Source organism: Macaca thibetana, chromosome 3, assembly GCF_024542745.1.
Source record: "Macaca thibetana thibetana isolate TM-01 chromosome 3, ASM2454274v1, whole genome shotgun sequence".
In the NCBI taxonomy this organism is placed as follows: domain Eukaryota; kingdom Metazoa; phylum Chordata; class Mammalia; order Primates; family Cercopithecidae; genus Macaca; species Macaca thibetana.
In genome coordinates, this window is record NC_065580.1 from 19,738,129 (window position 1) to 19,757,589 (window position 19,461).

The 19,461-nt window shown below is 41.0% G+C and overlaps 1 protein-coding gene across 5 annotated transcripts in view; it reads right to left on the reverse strand.

Annotated features, from left to right (window-relative positions):
- UBN2 (ubinuclein 2) overlaps positions 1-12,404 on the reverse strand; it is a 77,516-nt gene extending 65,112 nt beyond the window's left edge. Inside the window, exons 1-2 of one of the 5 annotated variants that reach the window (XR_007724363.1) lie at positions 11,688-12,375; positions 6,294-6,386 (exon numbers count right to left, since the gene is read on the reverse strand). Coding sequence is in view for 4 of the 5 variants with exons in the window: in XM_050784990.1 (XP_050640947.1) it covers positions 6,294-6,386; positions 11,688-12,155 (561 nt within the window). In the remaining variant the exon portion in view is untranslated. Of the gene's footprint in view, positions 1-6,293; positions 6,387-11,180; positions 11,526-11,687 lie in introns of those variants that run through there. The other 4 variants (XM_050784990.1, XM_050784992.1, XM_050784993.1 and 1 more) reach the window with 4 other exon arrangements.
- Positions 12,405-19,461: the final 7,057 nt, after the last annotated feature.

Sequence of the window (19,461 nt, forward strand, 5' to 3'; positions counted from 1 at the left end):
TTGGTAACTTCAATAAAGAAACTATTATTTGAGGCCGGGCGCGGTGGCTCAAGCCTGTAATCCCAGCACTTTGGGAGGCCGAGACAGGCGAATCACGAGGTCAGGAGATCCAGACCATCCTGGCTAACACGGTGAAACCCCGTCTCTACTAAAAATACAAAAAACTAGCCGGGCGAGGTGGCGGGCGCCTGTAGTCCCAGCTACTCGGGAGACTGAGACAGGAGAATGGCGTAAACCTGGGAGGCGGAGTTGCAGTGAGCTGAGATCCGGCCACTGTACTCCAACCTGGGCGGCAGAGCGAGACTCCGTCTCAAAAAAAAAAAAAAAGAAACTATTATTTGAGCTAGGAACTCCTCCTTGACCTTTATTTAAGGCTCTCTCCCCTACCCCAGTTGGCTTTAAAACATTATTTTATGTCTTTATTGTACATGTAATATCATACTATTATTGGTCTACGAAACCCTAAATCCACTGGTATTTGTGTTTTGCAAGTAGGATTTACTTTGTGGTGGTGTCAACAAGTTTTCCCAAAGCTCTATATTGAGGTGATCCTTAGGGACCAGACCTAACATAAGGCCAAAACAAACAGGAAAACTAGCCTATGAAGTTCCCAAGGAAGCTCTAACCCCTCAGCAAGTGTGGATGATCAACCAATAATATGAGTAATTGACTTCTTACAACTCCCAGAAACAGTACACAAATGCATTCAAAACAACTACTTGGTATCAGTTTCACATTTGAAGACAGTTTAATCCATAATTATTTTAAGATAAAATTATATTTCTTTCCACTCAGCCAAGTAGTATTTACTGTGAAGAAGTTACTCATCAGAAATTAGTTATTCCAAGATACTGCCATTCTTTAAAACATTATCTGGAAAGAATCACTTTTACAACTCATACAAAAGAAAATCAAGACTTTTCATTTAAATATATATATTTCTTTTTTGTTTGTTTTTGTTTTCTGTTTTTTTTGTTGGGAGATGGAGTCTCGCTCTTGTCGCCCAGGCTGGAGTACAATGGCGCGATCTCGGCTCACTGCAACCTCTGCCTCCTGGGTTCAAGGGATTCTCCTGCCTCAGTCTCCTGAATATCTGGAATTATTGGTGCCCACCACCATGCCCGGCTAATTTTTGTATTTTTAGTAGAGATGGAAAGGTTTCACCATGTTGGCCTGGCTGGCTGCACTCCTGACCTCAGGTGATCTGCCCACCTCGGCCTCTCAAAGTGCTGGGATTACAGGCATAGGCTACTTCACCTGGCCGATTTTATTATTCTTATTAGAGACAGGGTCTCAAGAAAATCAAGAGTATTTAGAAGAATAATTTGTCTTTGAGTAAAAACAGTGTTATTCCCTTTGGTCAACTGTTTCCTTTATAAGACTGCTCAGAATAACTTTTCTATTATCAAATCTACCCTTACCCTTCCTTTTAAAACAAATATGAAACTACTAGGGCTCTGAGAGTCCAAAACCACATAGAACTAAGCGTGAAAGATGGTATTCAATGTCTATATAGCACAGTAAGCAGATTTTAAAGTTATAATGTGATTTCATGAATATTAATAAATGTCTGGCAGAATATATGCCTTCCTATTCAGAGTCATTCAGATTCAAATAGTCTTAACTGAGCCCCTGCTAGGCACAAGGTATTGTGCTAGGTGCTTTCATTTAGATTACTGAATTTATATCCAATTCTAAGACAGCATGATCTTTCAGAATGGCTGGGGTAATGGGGTGAGAAAAAAATCACTAAGAGAAATCTTTCAACAATTATAGGTTATCCTATGTCCTAGAAGGCCAAGAGAACAAGTCTATACCCATCAAATCGAAGCATCTTACTCCAGAGTATAGAGTAGAGAGTATAAGTGGCCTCATAAAAGGTATATATTACCTAGAGACCATCTAAAAACTGAATTGAAAACCAAGATGTTTCGCCTAAACATTCTGGAGCCTTAACTGGGAATAAAGAGAGGTATGGGAGCCTCTTTTACCTGTATCCTGCCTCCTTTCTAACCATCAAGACGAATCTGGAGCCTACACAGTTGTAGAAATGTCAAAACTTGGACTTAGCTATTTAAAAAGATTTATGTACAACAACCAATTTAGTATAATCTAGGTAAAACTAAGTACTTAACAGTCATATTGATCTTTTCCCAAAAAACCATTTAGTAATTGATGCTGAATATGAACTGTCACATTACCTGAACATAAGAACAACATAACAGGAAACAGAACATGGCCATAAAAATAGGACACAATGGAGGGGGGAACCCCATAAATTCAATGCAGGGTGCTCTTTTTACAATTTTATACTCCCTAAAATCTTTTTTTTTTTTTTGAGACGGAGTTTCGCTCTCCTTGCCCAGGGTAGAGTGCAGTGGCGTGATCTCGGCTCACCACAACCTCCACCTCCCGGGTTCAAGCGATTCTCCTGCCTCAGCCTCCCAAGTAGCTGGGATTACAGGCATGTGCCACCATGCCTGGCTAATTTTGTATTTTCAGTAGAGACAGCGTTTCTCCATGTTGGTCAGGCTGGTCTCGAACTCCTGACCTCAGGTGATCCGCCCGCCTCGCCTTCCAAAGTGCTGGGATTACAGGCGTGAGCCACCCCGCCTGGCCTATACTCCCTATAATTTCTGATATCACTGATTTTCAACTGCTGCAACACCTGCCCCAAACACCAATCAAGATTATTGTAGTTGAAGAGAGATTTTGTGATAGCCTAGAGTTCTAGGCCTATAGCACCTAGCAGGACACTCTATCTTCTCTCAGGTCACTTTTGGCCTGATGATTTTCTTAAAAGGTTCCAAATAATTACCATATATATATATATTTATATATATTTAGGCTGGGTACAGTGGCTCACACCTGCAAACCCAGCACTTTGGGAGGCTGAGGCAGGTGGATCGCTTGAGCTCAGGAGTTTAATACCAGCCTAGGCAACACAACAAGACCTTGTCTCTACCAAACAAATAAATAAATACACACACACACACACACTCTTAATACTCACAGATATAACACTTGGGCATGCTTTTTGGTTAATGTACACAAAATCTCTAATTAGAATGGAAATAAGAAAGTAAGTCACCAAAATAAAAATCCAGAGAAGAAATACAGCCCATTAATTTAGATTATAACAAGAGTAATATTTTATCACTGTAAATAAAATAACAAGGCTTGAATATATCTAAGTCAACTGAAACTCAGTTTCACGCATCAAATAACTTCTTCAGAACGTTGGTCTTTCTATGCCAGATACTATCCTAGGGTTAACTAAGAAGACTTAATGCTAACTTTAAGGCAGTGCATCATACACTGAATCACTTTACTTATAGGATTATAAAGAGGAATTTTTCCATTTGCAAAGGGCAATTCTAATCCTTGATTTTGTAACCCACGGCAAAACAGACACTCTAGGCTGGGTGCAGTGGCTCACAACTATAATCCCAACACTTTGGGTGGACAAGGTGGTGGATCCCCTAAGGTGAGGAGTTTGAGACCAGCCTGACCAACATGGTGAAACCCTGTCTCTACTAAATACAAAAAATTAACTGGGCGTGGTGGTGCGTGCCTATAATCCCAGCTACTTGGGAGGCTGAGGCAGGAGAACCGCTTGAACCTTGGAGGTGGAGGTTGCAGTGAGCCAATACTGCGCCACTGTACTCCAGCCTGGCCAACAAGAGTGAAACTCTGTCTCAAAAAAAAAAAAAAAAAAAAAAAAAAAACCCCAAAAAAAAGACACACTCTGATATAGTGCTGGAGGGAGTAGAACTGGTGATTTAGTAATATATACTAAATATATATATATGTATAATATATATTTTAAATATATATTTATTTTAAATATATATATTATATATAATATACATATATATTTAGTAATATATACTAAAATTATAAATGCATAAATCCTCCGACCTGAATTGTCTACTTCTAGGAATCTGTCCTAGAGATAAATTTGAAATTGTGTAAAATGCCATTTTATAGACTAATTTACTGCAGCACTATTAATAAGGGCAAATTTTTGAAAACAACCTAAATCATTTGGGGACTGGTTACAGTGTGAGAGTTCCATGCAGTGAAACAGCAATGGAGAGAAAGCACTTTGTCCTGATATGACCTCCCACCCAAACATACTAAGATGCAGTAAATAAAAAGCAAAGAGCTTAAGTGTGTACAGTATTCTATAATATGTATCAAAAGGGGGTGGGAAAGGAATAGATGTATATGTACAGAGATATATCTCTAGTACCACAGGAATGTTACTTGCCTAGAAAGTGGGATTCAATGGGTGGGCAATACAATAAAAGGAAGATTTTTAATTTTTGAATTTTGAGCCACATAAGTGTACTAGTTGGTTAAAACATTAAGTGTAACCAATGTATAACTTGTATAAAAAACACAGTATTTTAGGATTTATATATGTTAGGATTTTAGGATTTATACATTCTATAGGATTTTACAATTTATATATCATGATATAATATAGTCTCAAAGTATTACATTGTAATTAAATACTACAAATTAGTGTAACAACTTTTGCTATTCCTTCTATTTAAATACCCATCAGTCCATCCTTAAATTTGTTATTATATGGTCACAGAATAGAGAACCAGAGGGTCTCTGAAACACCTGAACCTCTCAATTTATAGGTAAGAAAACTGTGGCCTTGGCCAGGCCCAGTGGCTCACACCTGTAATCCTAGCTCTTTGGGAGGCCAAGGCGGACAGATCATTTGAGGTCAGGAATTCGAGATCAGCCTGGCCAACATGGTGAAACCATCTTTACTAAAAATACAAAAATTAGCCAGGCATGGTGGTGCATGCCTGTAATCCCAGCTACTCAGGTGGCTGAGGCAGGAGAATTGCTTGAACCCGGGAGGTGGAGGTTACAGTAAGCCGAGATCACACCACTGCACTCCAGCCTGGGTGACAGAGACTCTGTCTTAAAAAAAAAAAAAAAGAGAGAGAGAGAGAAAAAAAACTGTAGCCCAGAGCTAAAAACCTCACCAAAAGGACACAATTAGAAGATGGCAAAGTATGGCCTAGGACTTGATTTCAATTCCAATCTATTCTCATCTATTTCTTCTACCCTCAAATGGTTTCTTAATTACAAGGAGCCAGCATGATTGGGTCAAGATCCCAGTGGTATCTTGAGGGTAGTATGAATGACTAGGCCAGTGTGAGCTGATATCCTTCCTCTCGTGGGATAATTTTCAATGCTCACAGAGGAATCAGAGGGGTAAAGTGTTGCTTCTCAACTGGGTTATGTTTTAGCAAAGTGCCAAGAGTACTTAAAGCCATAGTGTAAATGTGGGGTGAGGAGTGGGGCTTTCTACAAAGTCAGTAATACTAGAAAATTTGAGAAAAATGTTAAGCAAGTTAATCAGGTAATTAAAAATTATTCTTGTATTCAAACAAACACCAATATATTGTGGCACTGAATATAAAATGTACATGAATATTTAGCATAAACCGGACACTTTCAAAGAGGTATCATGCTGGTTCTGAGTCTGATGCTACGGGCTTAGAAGTACACATATTCACTGTCAAACTCTTAAGAGGCAGAAAGGTTTGAGTACTACTATTTCAAGGGAATTAAAATAGCATTCTCGATGGTGGCAGAAAGCGAATAGAGTTAGAGCTACACAGACCTGGACCTGTAGCTTACTCTTGCCACTGTGTGACCTTATATCAGTTACTTAATCTTGAACTCAGAGCCTCAGTTTCCTCATCTGTAAAATATGGTCAATATTACTTAGCTTGTGGTTTTGTTACAAAGATTGGAGATAATATATGAAAAGCAAACTGCCTGGACTCTAGAAAGACTATAATAAATGATGGCTACTTGGCAGGATGGATCACTTGAGGTCAGGAGTTCACGACCAGCCTGGCCAACATGGTGAATTCCCATCTCTACTAAAAATACAAAAAATTAGCTGGGTGTGGTGTTGCCCCTGTAGTCACAGCTACTTGGGAGGCCAAGGCATGAGAATCGCTTGAACCTGGAAGGCAGAGGTTGCAGTGAGCCAACACTGCACCACTGCACTCCAGCCTCGGTGCCAGAGCAAGACCCTGTTTCCAAAATAAATAAATAAACATAAAAATGAATGATGACTACTTTATCACAAGCCTATTGGAATCTTTATTTGACTATCTAACCATTCACTTGGTTTCAATTTGTGAGAACAAGGTAAGGCAGGCAATGAATATTTATAGGCCCTCTCGACCAGTCACAGAAAGGAAACAGGTCAATAGGACTAAAAAAAGTGATCAGTTTATTATACTCACATATTTCATTTCAAATTTCTTAGCCAACATTTCCACCTCTTGCCTCTCCTGATGTTCATCATTAAATGGGTCTTCTGTGTGAATGAGCTTCTTCTGATTCAAGGTGAATGGGAAAAGAAACAGAAGTATCCATTAGTATTACAAATAGTATTATTGTTTATTTATTTATCATTATATAACAAACACTTCAATTCTATTTCAATAAATGTGATCCGAAAGGAAATAAACTAGTGAGAATATATAACATAGGTTATACAATTATATTATTCAGAAACTATATTTTAAATTTAATCAATAAGAGACTTTTCCTAATACTAACAAGTAAGTCAGAAGTATTAAAACTAAAAAAAGTTGGTTCATAGTAAAAAATATTTACAGTTGTAATGGACTCATATACACTTCATAGTGTTTTGATGAGTAAGAACTCAACAATCCAAATTGTCTTCACCTGCAAAATGATCATATGGTCACCTTATCCAAAATAACAAGGAAAAAAAATCCCCAGGAACACTAGCTAAACATGAAAATCTCACTTATGACTCTAGAGTGATATCTTCACTAGCAAAGATTAACTGCTTTGATCAGGAAATGCTTCTAAAAGGAGCTCTAGATTATTAATTAAAATCAACACTTAATCATCTGCCTGTGAGTTAACACTGAGTGTGTATAGCAGCTAAGGTTTTCTGTTGAGGTCCAGTATCAACAACCATTATATCACCAATATCCTGTCAATGGATATCCATTCAGGGAATACACACTACTTTTAAACAAAGCTAGAAAAGAGAAATAGCTGCAAAAAGGTTACATTACCATGCCTTTCTTGTAGTAGGGGAGAGTGAAAGTTTATTATAACACATGGTTTAAAACACACAAACACAGAGCTAGAAGCCCACATTAACCATCTATTTAACAAAACAAACAAAAATAGCCATCACATCCTTAAGTCTTCTACTTTAGTATACAAACATATATATGGTTTTCAATGCACAAAAAAACCAAAACAAGGATAAAAATACTACTTTTATCCAATTTCAGACAACTGACTGAGGTAATTAAAAATTAAGGTATACTACAACTGAAATACTGACACAGATTCAATAGACTCTGAAGGGCAAGAAAAAATGCAGAAGGAAGGAAGATTTGCACACTTAGAAACTGAGATACTTCATCCTGGATATAAAAGTTGATAAGTGATCGGTCTAAAAAACATGATAGAAAAATGTGGACAGAATGAATACAAGACAATTCATCACACTTGGGACATTAGAATAAAGGGATACTTCTTTAAAGGAGTTAACTTTAGAATTAATTTTTAAAATCATTGTAATAAGTAATTAATTTATAGAATACTTCACCCCAATAGAAGTTACCAATGAAAGGCCGGGAGCAGTGACTCACACCTGTAATCCCAGCACTTTGGGAGGTCAGGAGTTCAAGACCAGCCTGGCCAACATGGTGAAACCCTGTCTCTACTAAAAACACAAAAACTAGCCGGGTGTGGTGGCACCTGCCTGTAGTCCCGGCTACTTGGGAGGCTGAGACAAGAGAATTGCTGGAACCCGGGAGGTGGAGGATGCAGTGAGCCGAGATCCTGAGATCGCACCACCGCACTCCAGCCTGGTGGAGACAGAGAGAGACTTCGTCACCCCTCAAAAAAAATTTTACCAATGGAAAACATAAACATGATCCAAAAAGGAATCAACTAGTGAGAATAATAAGGAATCCTAGGCATGTCCAGGGTATAGCCTTTTTTGTTTGTTCTTGAGACAGAGTCTTGCTCTGTTGCCCAGGCTGGAGAGCAGTGGTGCGATCTTGGCTCACCGCAAGCTCTGCCTCCTGGGTTCACGCCATTCTCCTGCCTCAGTCTCCAGAGTAGCTGGGACTACAAGCGCCCGCCAACTTGCCTGGCTAATTTTTTGTATTTTTAGTAGAGACAGGGTTTCACCGTGTTAGCCAGGATGGTCTCGATCTCCTGATCTCATGATCCGCCCACCTCAGCCTCCCAAAGTGCTGGGATTACAGGCGTGAGTCACCACGCCCGGCAGGTATAACCTTAACTAGAGGCTCAGGTTAAGGACAGTGAGCAATTGCCATGTCTATTACAAACTGCTCCCTCATGCACTGTGAAGCCCAAATACTTCCTCTGTGGTATGACTCATTTTATATGCATAAATATAAACCTATGGATCTATATTTTTAATAAGAATCACCTTATATGCCATTCTAAAATATTTTATGTACTTTATGTAGGTATCAAAAGTACAGCTCTTATTTACTCTTGACAGCCTACAAAAACAAATTTAAGAAAACGGACTCACTTTTCTTTTACAGTTAAGAATAAACACCCTTCCCCAATCAAGACTAAGCTTTTTTGGTTTTTTCAGGTGAAAAAATATCTGAAAATTATCAACTACCCACATGCAAAACTGATGCAGTAATTTTGTCCTTTGATCTTAACTCATCAACACCACTTTCAGGAGATTCTTTCACAAATTTTATCCAAAATATGCAAACAATGAAATGCCATGGAATTCTCAAATAGTACAGTTATATTAACATACTATAAACACTTATTTTTCTTTTTACAGTAAATGTTCAATTAAGCATGTTCACAAATGGGTGTTCTGGTTAACTGATTTTTCTGGTTTACTAAGAGTTAAACCTTTTTTTTGTATACTAATCATTGCCAAAATTTATTTCTAAAATGCACTATTACCCTTCAGCCAGAAATGGTGACCCAATTAATCATTCAGGATAGAGATGATTCCAATGCCGGTCATCATCCTAAACCACCTCAATCACAGCACTGTACTGCATAGAGACAATAAGCTTAAAGGTTGAGCTAACCTGTGGTTTTGTTTTTCGTATTTTCCCAGCACAAATTATTTAATTGTGCTTTTCGCATTAAAAATAGAGCACAGACAAATTTCTGATTGTGCTTCAGTAAATCAGGGTTTTACTGTTCATTTAGTATTTACGAAGGGAACTGATTTAAATGCACCCATATGAATGGTATCCATATGTAATACACCTTTTGTTTTGTTTTTTTTTTAATAGCCCCACATCTACCAATTTCAGCATCTGGCACTAAAATCTTATTTACTGATAGATGGCTATTTCAAAAATGTAGTCCTTCCTCCTCTAATTCTTCTAATTTTGGGAACCACCAACTTTCCAGACCAATTCTAATGTTCGCATTTTGCTTTCTGATGGTTTCTCTTCTAGGATTTCCCTTCATGAAACCATTACAATTTTACTTAAACATATGTTTTCTATGCTTTCTTGCATAATAAGGGTATTCACTGGCAGCAATCACAGGAAAATGTGGCAAATCTTTGTTGCAAAGGTGATTATATACAATGGATTTTGTTTTGTTCAGAGGTATATGAAAAAAGATAGAAGGTTGATATACAACGAGAAAATTGGGCCAATAGACACCTACATTGTTAATAAGTAAACAGAAAAATTAAATGGAATTATTCCTCTTTCTCCCATTACACGAAAGTAGTAGTTCTGGTGTTACCAAGTTAACAAAGCTAGGGTGTCAAACTTTTTTATAATTAAATGATACACATCTATTATTAATTTGCCATCGTGTGACTATTACAGCATAAATAGGGACATAATAAAGGTCTTTGTAGTTCTACCGTGACTTACATTTTACGTCATTTTGGCAGAATCCTCTAAACTATATGAGTTAATATTAAGAAATTTTGTTTTACTAAGAAATTATCTCACTATGGAAAGAAGTACTAATAAAATTACATACGTTTGTAAAGTGAGGATAATAGATTTTACCCCATGGAGTTCTGTAGGACTACTAGAAAAACCACGTGCAGTGCTTAGAACCGTGTCTAGCACACAGTAAGAACTCAGTAAAGGTAGTTATTGCTATGTATTTTTTACACAAAGAGAATGCTTCTCTCCTGCAATTTATGAAAATTACAAAAACTGCAAACCAACTTAGATTAGCAGCTCAAATACAGTGTTTGGAAAATGCTCCAATCCAATATTTTTAATATTCTTTTGGGAAAAAAGTGACATCACATTTATAAAGAGGGGGCACTCAAGTGAGTCTAAAGTGCAAAATGTTATGTGGAAGTGACTAAAGTGATCTCTACCTTTAAGCAATTCATTTTGGTTTAAAACATTTTGTAATGATTGGACCACACAACATTTCTAAATAATGATCAAAACATTAGCTGGCCATAAAGTAAACAAAATCTAGTGAAACTGTTCAACATGATACTTTGTGACTAAGCAGTCAGTCATTTTGACCATAAAGGTAGTTGAAGATGAAAAAACAAGTGACTTCTGGAGTCCATTAGACCCAAGCTAAAGCAAAGCCTAATAACGGGCATAATTGCTAAGCAACAGAGAAAAACTGTTCTCTTTCTTTACTGTTAATCTATCATTTCCTTTTCTAACTTACTTCTGAAGATCCACCAACCCACAACAATAAAAATTACAATTACCAACATAAGCCCTATCCTTTCTCCATTGTTCACCTCTTACATCAAAAGCATACCTATATATTTTCAATTGTTTTAAAAAATTCAAAGCTGAGATTTTTCTCATCATCCTCCGAAAATTACAAAGGCCGAGTACAATGTTCTTCTATAAACTAATGATAATACATTTAAATAATATGACGGGTAGGTGTCAAATAAAACAGGAGACACCTTCCCATTCAATTACAATATGAACAAACTCCACAAAAAAGGAAAGCTAAAAAGGTTTTCCAATACCAACACGAGAGAAAAATTAGTAACCAGATTAACTAACCCACTTCTCCATTCCTAAAGTGGGATCCTTAGTCTCTGAAAACCTTTAATTATTCTTAAATTCCCTTCGATTAAGAAAAATATCACAGGCACGCAAGCACACCTCAGCAGCCACGGCGCCCAGCAAAACAAACAGTGATGAGGATGAGGATGATACGAGAGGGGTTACACAATCTCTCTGCTTCAGACTCGGGGGCGTGTCCCCCAAGGTTTTCTCTTCCTTTCTACTGGAACGACAGCTGTAGCGCCACAGGGAGAACCCAGCCACACGGCCTGCAGGGCCCCAGGATTTTGTGTGGGGTGCAGAAAGGAAAGAAGGAAAATCTGAGGTTCCGAAAAGTGCACAAGAAAACAGGCTCGGCGCGGCGTTGGGAGCGAGTGCCGGGGGTTTGGGGATTCGGTGCGGCCGGGTGAGAGCCTCGGCCACCCCAGGGAGTGGAGGAAGCAGCGCTCACCGCCCCGTCCACCCGCTCGGCCCCGGCCCCCCGCACCCCACCCTCGGGGCGACCCGGACGCGCTCGGTGGGCGTCCCAAGGTGCAAACCAGCTGGGGAAGACGGCGGGTCCTGAGGCTCTCGGGGTCTGGGGCAGGAGGGAGGAATCTTCTGTACCCGTTGTTCTCCGCACAGCAGCAGCTCCGGGTAACTGAACTCCACGCAGCTCTCGTCGGTGGGGTCCTTGAGCACCAGCTCCAGGCGCACCGTCTCCCTCGGCGGCCGCGGCGACTGCTCAGCCCGGGAAGCCGACTCCCGCGGCGGGGGCGGCTGCAAGGGCAGCTGCGGGAGCGGCGGCGGCGGCTCGGGCCGCGGGGGCTCGCGCTGCAGCGACATGGGCGGCTCGGCGCGGCTGACCTCGCGCTGGGGGAGCGGCTTCTCCCGCGGCGGGGGCTGCGCGTCCGAGCGGGGGGCAGGCTCCCGCGGGGCCGGCGGCTCCGCCCGGGCCGGCTCGCGGTACGGCTGCGGCTCCAGCCGGGGGGGTTCGCGGGGGTACTCGGGCTCGCGCTCGGGCCCCGGGTACTCGGCCTCGCGCCGCCGCACCGGTGACAAGCTAATGAACGCTACTCTGCGCGGCTCCGCCATCCCCACTGTTCTGGCCCTCTGCTTTAGCTCGAGCCGGCGCTCGCTTCTACGCCGCGCTGCGTGCCTGCCCGCCCTTCCTCTTGCTCTCCGTCGCTTTTCTTCCCTCCACCACCCTCAGCCGTCTCCGCCGACGCCACGGTGAGTGCGGACCGCGTCCCCTTCCCCGCTACTACGTTCTGATGGGCTTCACCGCCATCGCCAGGGTCGCCGCGGCCGCCATGTTGGATCCCCCACATAAATAGAAGCAGGCCGCTGAGCGGGCGCATGCGCACAGAGGAGACGCTCGCGTCCACTGTCGTGGCTGTTGCTCAGTTTTCCTCTTTTCCTCCCAACAGTCTGGCGTCCAGACAGGTCGGCGGAAGTGACGACATGGCTCGGCCTGTTTCCGTGGAAACGGAGACGCCGTCTGCACCCTTTCTCAAAGGGAGGGTTCTGGGGTTTCCCGAGCAGCTTCCTATTCGTACCCGGAAACCAGAGGCGCTCCAGGAGCTTCCCGGGGCGAGCATCGGGATGTGCCTGAGACCGACCTAGCCATGGCGCCGGGTCTCCCGCGCTGGGTTCAAGGGAACTGGGGTTGTTAGCTGATTATTCAAGGCGGACTCTGGGCAAAGGTAGACAGACGCGCCGGCCGTCGTGCCTGCCAGGCCTGTGTCCCCGTAGCCTTAAGTATCGAGGGAAAAAAGGAAGTGCCCACCTTCAGCCCGACTAGCCCCAGCGGCTTCCCTCCCGAAAGCGCAGGCCTCCCCTTCCTCGACCTACTCTGGTTTCCCTCGCCCGGCCGCAGTGGGCGTTGCGTGGGGCAGGGTCATTAAATGTTCAATAACGCTTTGCAGTTGGAAAATTAACAAGCAGGTGAAGAGTTCTGGGCTCATTCAGAAGGCCTAAACTGTTGAAATCACAGAAAACTTCTTAAGAGGGTTTGGTGGTATTTCAGGAAACGTACTGTTTAAAAGAATGCTAAAGGACCCATTTCAGGTTGGGGAAGGAATTGATTGGGCACGCCCCATAGGCTCACTTGTAATTAATTAATTGGAAGTCAGGTCTGAAAGGATGAGAATTACTGGACATTTTAATCCATTGAATAAAAAGTAAATTTGAGGGGTCGCCCTTCACATCCAAGCCTTCTGTTAATTGCATTAACTGGATTAACTGTTGAAAGCTCTTTTATTAAGTCTGTGACGTCATAGACAAATTCTGAGAGGGTACTATTTTTTCCTCTCCTATTACTTTCCCTACTTGGACGAAGATGGTGATGAAATCTATGATTCCAAAGATCTCTCCCAACTCTAAAACCCTATCTTTTCTCCTCAGCACCATGTTTTACCTCCGTTATCTCCTTCCCCATTGCTCCTTTTCTGATTACGAATTCGGGTCTCATTTTTAGATTGTCTTTGTGATACTTAAATGACCTGCCTTCAGTCTCTATCCCCGCCAGTCTTGAGACGGGGTCATATTAATATCTCTAAAAGAGTTTTTATTATATCATTCTCTGCTCTGGCTGCAACTTACCTACAAACTAAGTTCTATGAATGTATACTCATATTCAATATCCTCCACAGTTTAGCTCAGAGACTGCAAACTGATGGTCTGTGGGCCAAATCCTAGTACAGGTGTGTTACTTGTCCAACATTATCTTCTAACTTCTAACCCACTGAGTTTTCCAACTTTTTGATCCACAACCCACAGTAAGAAATTTTACACTGTAACCCAGAATGTACACCCATATATACATAACACATATGTGCATATCTGAAATACAAGTTTCACAATACTTACCTACTGCTTAGGATAAAGTAAAAGCAACAGACGCAACAGAGTTAATATAAAATATTTTGTTATACAGTGTAGAAAAAAATGTTAATATCATATAGAAGCACATTAGGAAAGATTTTCTTTAACGCCATGGAAGTTCTTGCCTGTTCATAGGTTTATTGCACTCCAGTATTCATGAGGACAGTGGTACATGAACATCTGATCCACTGTGGCGCCTGATCTTTTTCTTTTCTTTTTTCTTTTTTCTTTTTTTTTTTTTTTTTTTTGAGACGGAGTCTCACTCTGTCGCCCAGGCTGGAGTGCAGTGGCTGGATCTCAGCTCCGCCTCTCGGGTTTACACCATTCTCCTGCCTCAGCCTCCCGAGTAGCTGGGACTACAGGCGCCCGCCACCTCGCCCGGCTAGTTTTTTGGGTTTTTTGGGTTTTTTTTTTTTTTTTGTATTTTTTAGTAGAAACGGGGTTTCATCGTGTTAGCCAGGATGGTCTCCATCTCTTGACCTCGTGATCTGCCCGTCTTGGCCTCCCAAAGTGCTGGGATTACAGGCTTGAGCCGCCGCGCCCGGCCGATCTTTTTCTTTTCTAAACTGATCAAAATTGAAAACCCTAGTTCAGATATATAGGCTGTCGTGAATAGTAATAATGCATATGCATGTTCTTCATAGCAATAAATTCTTCTTTAATCTTAGTCCAATATCATGATAAATTTCATACCTCACAATCATTTTTCTGTGTAAATGAAGTACTAAGCTGTAATAATTTATTCTCTTCATAAAATACCAAGTTTAATCAAATTAATTTTTTAAATCAATAAAAATGATCTGGTTCACCCTATTAACTGCCCAACAAACTGAAAACTCTATGTTCTTTGTTAAAGGGCAGATTACAAGAAGTGTTTTCCATGTTCTTAATTTAAAACACAAGATTCTGATATAATGAACCTAAATCAAAATTCACAAATGGTGGCTGAAATCCTGTTAGAGTACAACATAAATCCATAGTTATTGTGCATAAACAATTCAAAATTAGTTTATAAAGGAAACGTCAAGTCATATAACCACCACACCGTATTACTAATGGGTTCCACCATACTTCAGCCAGGCACAGCAGATATAAACATGTAATAAACTGCTCAGAAAATTAAAGCTATTAGAGCTATAAATAAGGAATGCTAAATATAAACATAGCAATGCCAATACATTGGTGCCATTTTAAAAAGTGAGTAAGATGCAATGTGAACACACCTGATAGTTCGCTCTATAAGCCACTTTCCCACTGATTTATAAAGCTATGATTCTATAATTCTTTTAAAAAGGACAATTTTTCTACACTGCTGCATGCAGTAGTTTCACTGTACGTTCTTGATTACAACGCAGTCTTCAAATCCTCTTGAAGAGCTCGACATATCAGGATTTCTCCAGAAAGTTAGCTTTTCATGTTTTCAGCAGCCTTTAGTGCTTTGGTAGTCTTTCGAAGCTCCTTAATAACCAGTGATATTTCCTTGATTATTAATTAATTCTGGGTTAAGTTCTTGCTCACAAAGCTGTACACAAATAGCCAGAGTTTCCAGTAAGCCAATATTCAGAATTCTTGAAATCTCTCTCTCTTTTTTTTTTTCTTTTTTTTTTTTTTTTTTTTTTTTTTTTGAGATGGAGTCTTACTCTGTCGCCCAGGCTGGAGTGCAGTGGCACGAGCTCGGCTCACTGCAAGCTCCGCCTTCCGGGTTCGCGCCATTCTCCTGCCTCAGCCTCCGGAGTAGCTGGGACTACAAACAGAATGTCCACGATCTCCCTCACCGCATTCTGATCACTGCTGCCGCCCTGATGCTGCTACTACTTGCCGTGATGGAGGCCAAGGGAACTATTTTAAAATTCTGAATATATTTTTCTCTATACAGTCAATAATTCCTCTATAAAATTATCTTGCTACACATATCTGGCATAAAAATATTATGCAACTTTCAGTATTAGTACTCTTAGCAAGTTGGACTGTTACTACATCATAGTTATTGTTGCTGTAAATATTCTGTGGTAGGTAATACACTGATACTGTGTTTTTGCCAAGAAGTATAGTTTTTCATTTATCAGCTGATTTGTCACTGAAAGCATGTGCTCCATACCCATAAATACCGGATGAAGTTTTTCAGCACTTACTATGACCCATATTTCTTTTGCACACTGATTGTCTTTCTCCTTAAGATTTGTGGAATAGCTCTCTGAGCTGGGTCATAGTTCACGGTGACATGGCTGAACCAAGAAGTTGGAATCGTTGGTAAATATAGGACCCGCTGTGGGGCCTCCCTCTGGAAAATGGTGAAGAAAATTGAAATCAGCCAGCACTCCAAGTACATTTGCTCTTTTCTGTGGCAAAACCAAGATGCAGAGATGAGCTGTGGGGATCTGGCACTGTGGTTCCTGTATGAAGACAGTAGCGGTGTCTTCATGCAGGAACCACATTGTCTGGACCTACAATACCACTTCCGCTATCAAGGTAAAGAACTGAAGCAATGGCCGGGCGCGGTGGCTCAAGCCTGTAATCCCAGCACTTTGGGAGGCCGAGACGGGCGGATCACAAGGTCAGGAGATCGAGACCATCCTGGCTAACATGGTGAAACCCCGTCTCTACTAAAAAAATACAAAAAACTAGCCGGGCGAGGTGGCGGACGCCTGTAGTCCCAGCTACTCGGGAGGCTGAGGCAGGAGAATGGCGTGAACCCGGGAGGTGGAGCTTGCAGTGAGCTGGGATCCGGCCACTGCACTCCAGCTTGGGTGACAGAGCAAGACTCCGTCTCAAAAAAAAAAGAAAAAAAAAAAAAAAAGAACTGAAGCAATTGAAAGACCAGTAGACGCTCCTCTACTCTTTGAGACATCACTAGCCTATAATAAATGGGTTAATTTATGTAACCAAAAAAATTAAAAAGATTTGTGGAAAAACTGAGAAATTGTGTCAATAACTCTACCCCCCTCCTTTTTTAGGAACATATAGGAGGGGTTTATCGACAAGTTCATCATGCTAAATTTTCAGATATCCTTTTATTTTTTTCCCCAGATGGATTCTTGCTCTGTTGCCCAGGCTAGAGTGCAGTGGTGCTATCTTGGCTCACTGCAACCTCCGCCTCCTAAGTTCAAGCAATTCTCCTGCCTCCACCTCCCGAGTAGCTGGGATTACAGGCACGCACCACCACGCCCAGCTAATTTTTGTATTTTTAGAAATTTTTAGAAAATTCTGTATTTTTGTATTTTTAGGGACAGGGTTTCACTGTGTTGGCCAGACTGGTCTCGAACTCCTGACCTCATGATCCGCCCACCTCGACCTCCCAAAGTGCTGGGATTACAGGTGTGAGCCACCACGCCCAGCCTTAGATGTCCTTTTAATTTTGAAGGTATTAAGCTTTTATTTGCAGGAAAAGTGCTTTTTCTTTTTAGAATGAGATGTAAAGTCAATGTTTGATGATAGAGTTAACATTTTCTCAATATTTCCACTATAATTCCAGACCCAGCAGCTAAATTGGAATATGTTTCTGTATTTTTCACTTTCTTATTCCTTTTTCTTCTAATAATAAAGCAATCTATTTGAGAGCAATTTATACTAGTTTGATTAATATATCATAGTTCACACACACGTCACACACACAACACACATGATGGTGTTTTCCCAAAAACATACCTAAAGCTCTTCAGTGTATCCCAGTTGAAAATTATGAGTTTTTTAAATCACCGAATGAAATTCTCCTTTACTTCATTTCATAAGTCACGGATAGTTGTGATAACCTAAAATTAGGCTGTACAATGTTACCTGTCCAACAAAGGAACCTAGGAGTTCCAGTGACTGCAGTCACCCTTCCCTCCCTGTCCTTCTCTTCATCAGCAGTTAAAGTGTCTGTATTCCTGGATAAGGATCAGTGTGGTACACTGACATTTTCCATGAGATTCTACGGTAATATATTGCATGTTTTTAAAATGCTGCTTGTGACTCTCAAAACTGTTTCACAAACTTCTAATTGGCTGCAATTACCAATTTGAAAGTTAGTTCGGTCTCTTCCAGTAGAGACTGAGCAGGTGATGAGAAAGTAATTTTGTTACTGGGGACTAGGAATAGAGCACACCTACTTATGCATTTCCATGTAAATTTGGAAAATCCAAAATGCTTTTGTTGGGTAGTGGGGGCCCTTCAAGGAAGCTGAGAAGAGGTCAAAGTCAATTCCTGTAGAATACAAAGTCAAAATACCTTTAATATTATTTAACTGTAATGCTGTAAGGTCAGATCAGGCACTCTTGTTTTGTTTAGCAAATAAATAAATACATAATAAAATACCCTGTGAGATCAAGTTACTCATCCCTTCTTGACAACATTTAAGTTTAAAGACCAAAATGCCCTGTGAAGATCCAAAGGAAGAGTATCAGAGAGAAAGAAAAGCAAGCACAAAGCCTATGGAGGGAGTGATTTGGTGAGTTGGAAGAAAGGTGAGGGTGACCAAAGTGCAGTGAGCAGGGTGGGCAAAGATGGAATCTGAGAGGGAGCGAAGGGCCAGGTCATGGAATGGCACAGATTGGATCTGGCCAGGTATGGTGGCTCACACCTATAATCCTAGCGCTTTGGAAGGCCGAGGCAGGAGGATCACTTGAGCCCTGAAGTTCGAAACCAGACTGAGCAACATAATGAGACCTGTCTCTAAAAATAAAAAAATTAGCCAGGCTTGGTGGCACACACCTGTAGTCCCAGCTACTCAGGAGGCTGAGGTGGGAGGATTGCTTGAGCCCAGGAGGTTGAGGCTACAATGAGCTGTGATCGTAACATTGCAATCCAGTCTGGGCAACAGAGCAAGACCCTGTCTCAAAAACAAAAACAAAAACAAAAAGTTTGGATCTTACTGTAAATGAAACCAGAAGCCATTGGGAAAATTTTCAGTAGAAAAGTGACATGATCTTACAACAAACACATTTCAAGAAAGTAGGAGTAGCCAACTAACTGTTGAATGCTACCAAGAATTCTAGTAAGATGAGAGCAGAGAGATTGGTAACCTTAATGAGCTTTTTATTTTTAATTTTCACTTCAGGCAAAGAAGGTTGAATTAATCATATTTCACAGTTTGTGGCACATTATCATCATCAGTCTTTTTCTCTCTCTTTGAAATTCCTCTTTATTTCCATTCATTGCCTCCAATGGCAAAAATTCTACAATTTCAACTTTTTTTTTTTTTTTTTTTTGAGACAGAGTCTCACTCTGTCGCCCAGGCTGCAGTGCAGTGGCGCAATCTTGGCCCACTGCAACCTCTGCCTCCTTGGTTCAAGCGATTCTCCTGCCTCAGACTCCCGAGTAGCTGGGATTATAGGCATTTGCCACCATGCCTGGCTAATTTTTGTATTTTTAGTAGAGATGAGTTTTTGCCATGTTGACCAGGCTGGTCTTGAACTCCTAAACTCAGGTGATCCGCCCACCTCGGCCTCTCAAAGTGCTGGAATTACAGATGTGAGCCTCCGTGCCCGGCCAATTTTAACTTTTTGTATGTGACCTTGTATATATTATTATTTTACAT